We start from the raw sequence: 1,352 nt of genomic DNA, 5'->3' as shown, positions 1-1,352 counted from the left end.
TCACTGCATTTACGACAGGCTGCTCCTGCAAGGCGAAGGCCGTGGCCTTCACGAAGGCCGACATGAAGCCGAGCTTGAGATTGTGTTTCTTCAGAAAAGCATCTTTGTGCCGGGCCCTCATCTCCTGGATGTTACTCATGTCCACCTCACTGAACGTCCTCAGCATGGCACACGTGTTCTGGGCCTCCTTCAGACGCTGAGCAATACGCTGCCGCATCCGGTTCATTTTCTCCCGGTGCTCTGAACGCAGACCTTTGCCAACGCCTAGCTCAGCTCCAGGGGGAGCAGCAGAGGGTCTGACTGCAGATACCGGTTTGCTCACAGGAGGCTGTGCGGCCGAGGGCACCGGGGGCATCTGCGTGGGGAGGGGTGGTGCAGCGGGAGGAGGAACGGCTGATGCCACTGGCTCTGCTTTTGGGGCGGCAGCAGCAGGAGCTTCAGCTGGCTTAGCCTTTGCGGGAGCAGCACCAGTTTTCCTCAGCGTGAAAAGTGGAGTGCCTCCTTCTACTTTGCCCCCATCCGGTACCAAGAGAGCCTCGATCACGCCATGCGCTGGAGACGGGACTTGCACAGACGTCTTGTCAGTTTCAATCTCACAAACCACTTCATCTTCCGCCACGGCGTCTCCAACAGCTTTCTCCCACCTGACATCCCCCTCTGTGACAGACTGCAAATGCGGGAGTCTTCACTGTGATCACGCCATCCTGGCACGCAGCTGTGGTTCTGAAGAAGCGGAGACTGAAGCCATCACTGCTGGGAAAGACAATCTTCCTGCTGTCAGGGTAACCTGCTCCCTGACATAAGGATACCCCAGGCAGGGAACATCTCCCTAGAGGGCAGTTCCCCTTCTGGAAGGCGGCGAGAGAACGGCTGAGCGCTGGAGACACGCAGCAGGACTGGGACAGCATCGCGGACAAGCGGCGGCGGAGCGGAGGGCAGCGGACACCGGAAGTCCATTAATCTTTAATCCACTTTTGTTTTTAAGTTTTATTGACATATAATTTACATAGCATATAACTCAGTAGTTCAATCATATTACAAAGTGTTGTGCAATACTTACCAGAAACGACTTTAGAACTTTTTTTTTCTTTCCTATACCCATTATTTTTAGTGCCTCGTGTCACTGCAAACACCCCTGCCATGTCCCTAGGAAACTCAGTTATTATTTCTTAAAATGTATTTGCAAATTGTTCTGAATTGAGGGTATCGATTAACTTTTGCTTCTTATGCTATCATTATACTTAATATGGTTTATTACTTGCCCATGACTTGATTATGACTCACTTTGACTCTTTGTGTGTAATGTATAACTACTTCAAGGGTTTTCAAGGCTCTGTATATTCTTTCAAACC

The 1,352-nt window shown here is 51.0% G+C and overlaps 1 protein-coding gene across 1 annotated transcript in view; it reads right to left on the bottom strand.

Annotated features, from left to right (window-relative positions):
• LOC101649035 (dihydrolipoyllysine-residue succinyltransferase component of 2-oxoglutarate dehydrogenase complex, mitochondrial-like) overlaps positions 1–908 on the bottom strand; it is a 2,791-nt gene extending 1,883 nt beyond the window's left edge. Inside the window, 2 exon segments of the mRNA XM_045289395.1 lie at positions 5–668; positions 670–908. Coding sequence (XP_045145330.1) covers positions 5–668; positions 670–908 — 903 coding nt within the window.
• Between the last annotated feature and the right edge of the window lie 444 nt (positions 909–1,352).

The sequence above is a fragment of the Echinops telfairi genome, unplaced genomic scaffold (assembly GCF_000313985.2).
Source record: "Echinops telfairi isolate 266 unplaced genomic scaffold, ASM31398v2 ScPeMD7_26;HRSCAF=91, whole genome shotgun sequence".
NCBI classification, from domain to species: Eukaryota; Metazoa; Chordata; class Mammalia; order Afrosoricida; family Tenrecidae; genus Echinops; species Echinops telfairi.
Note: the sequence above shows the minus strand (reverse complement) of the source record. Positions and strands in the feature narration are given on the sequence as shown.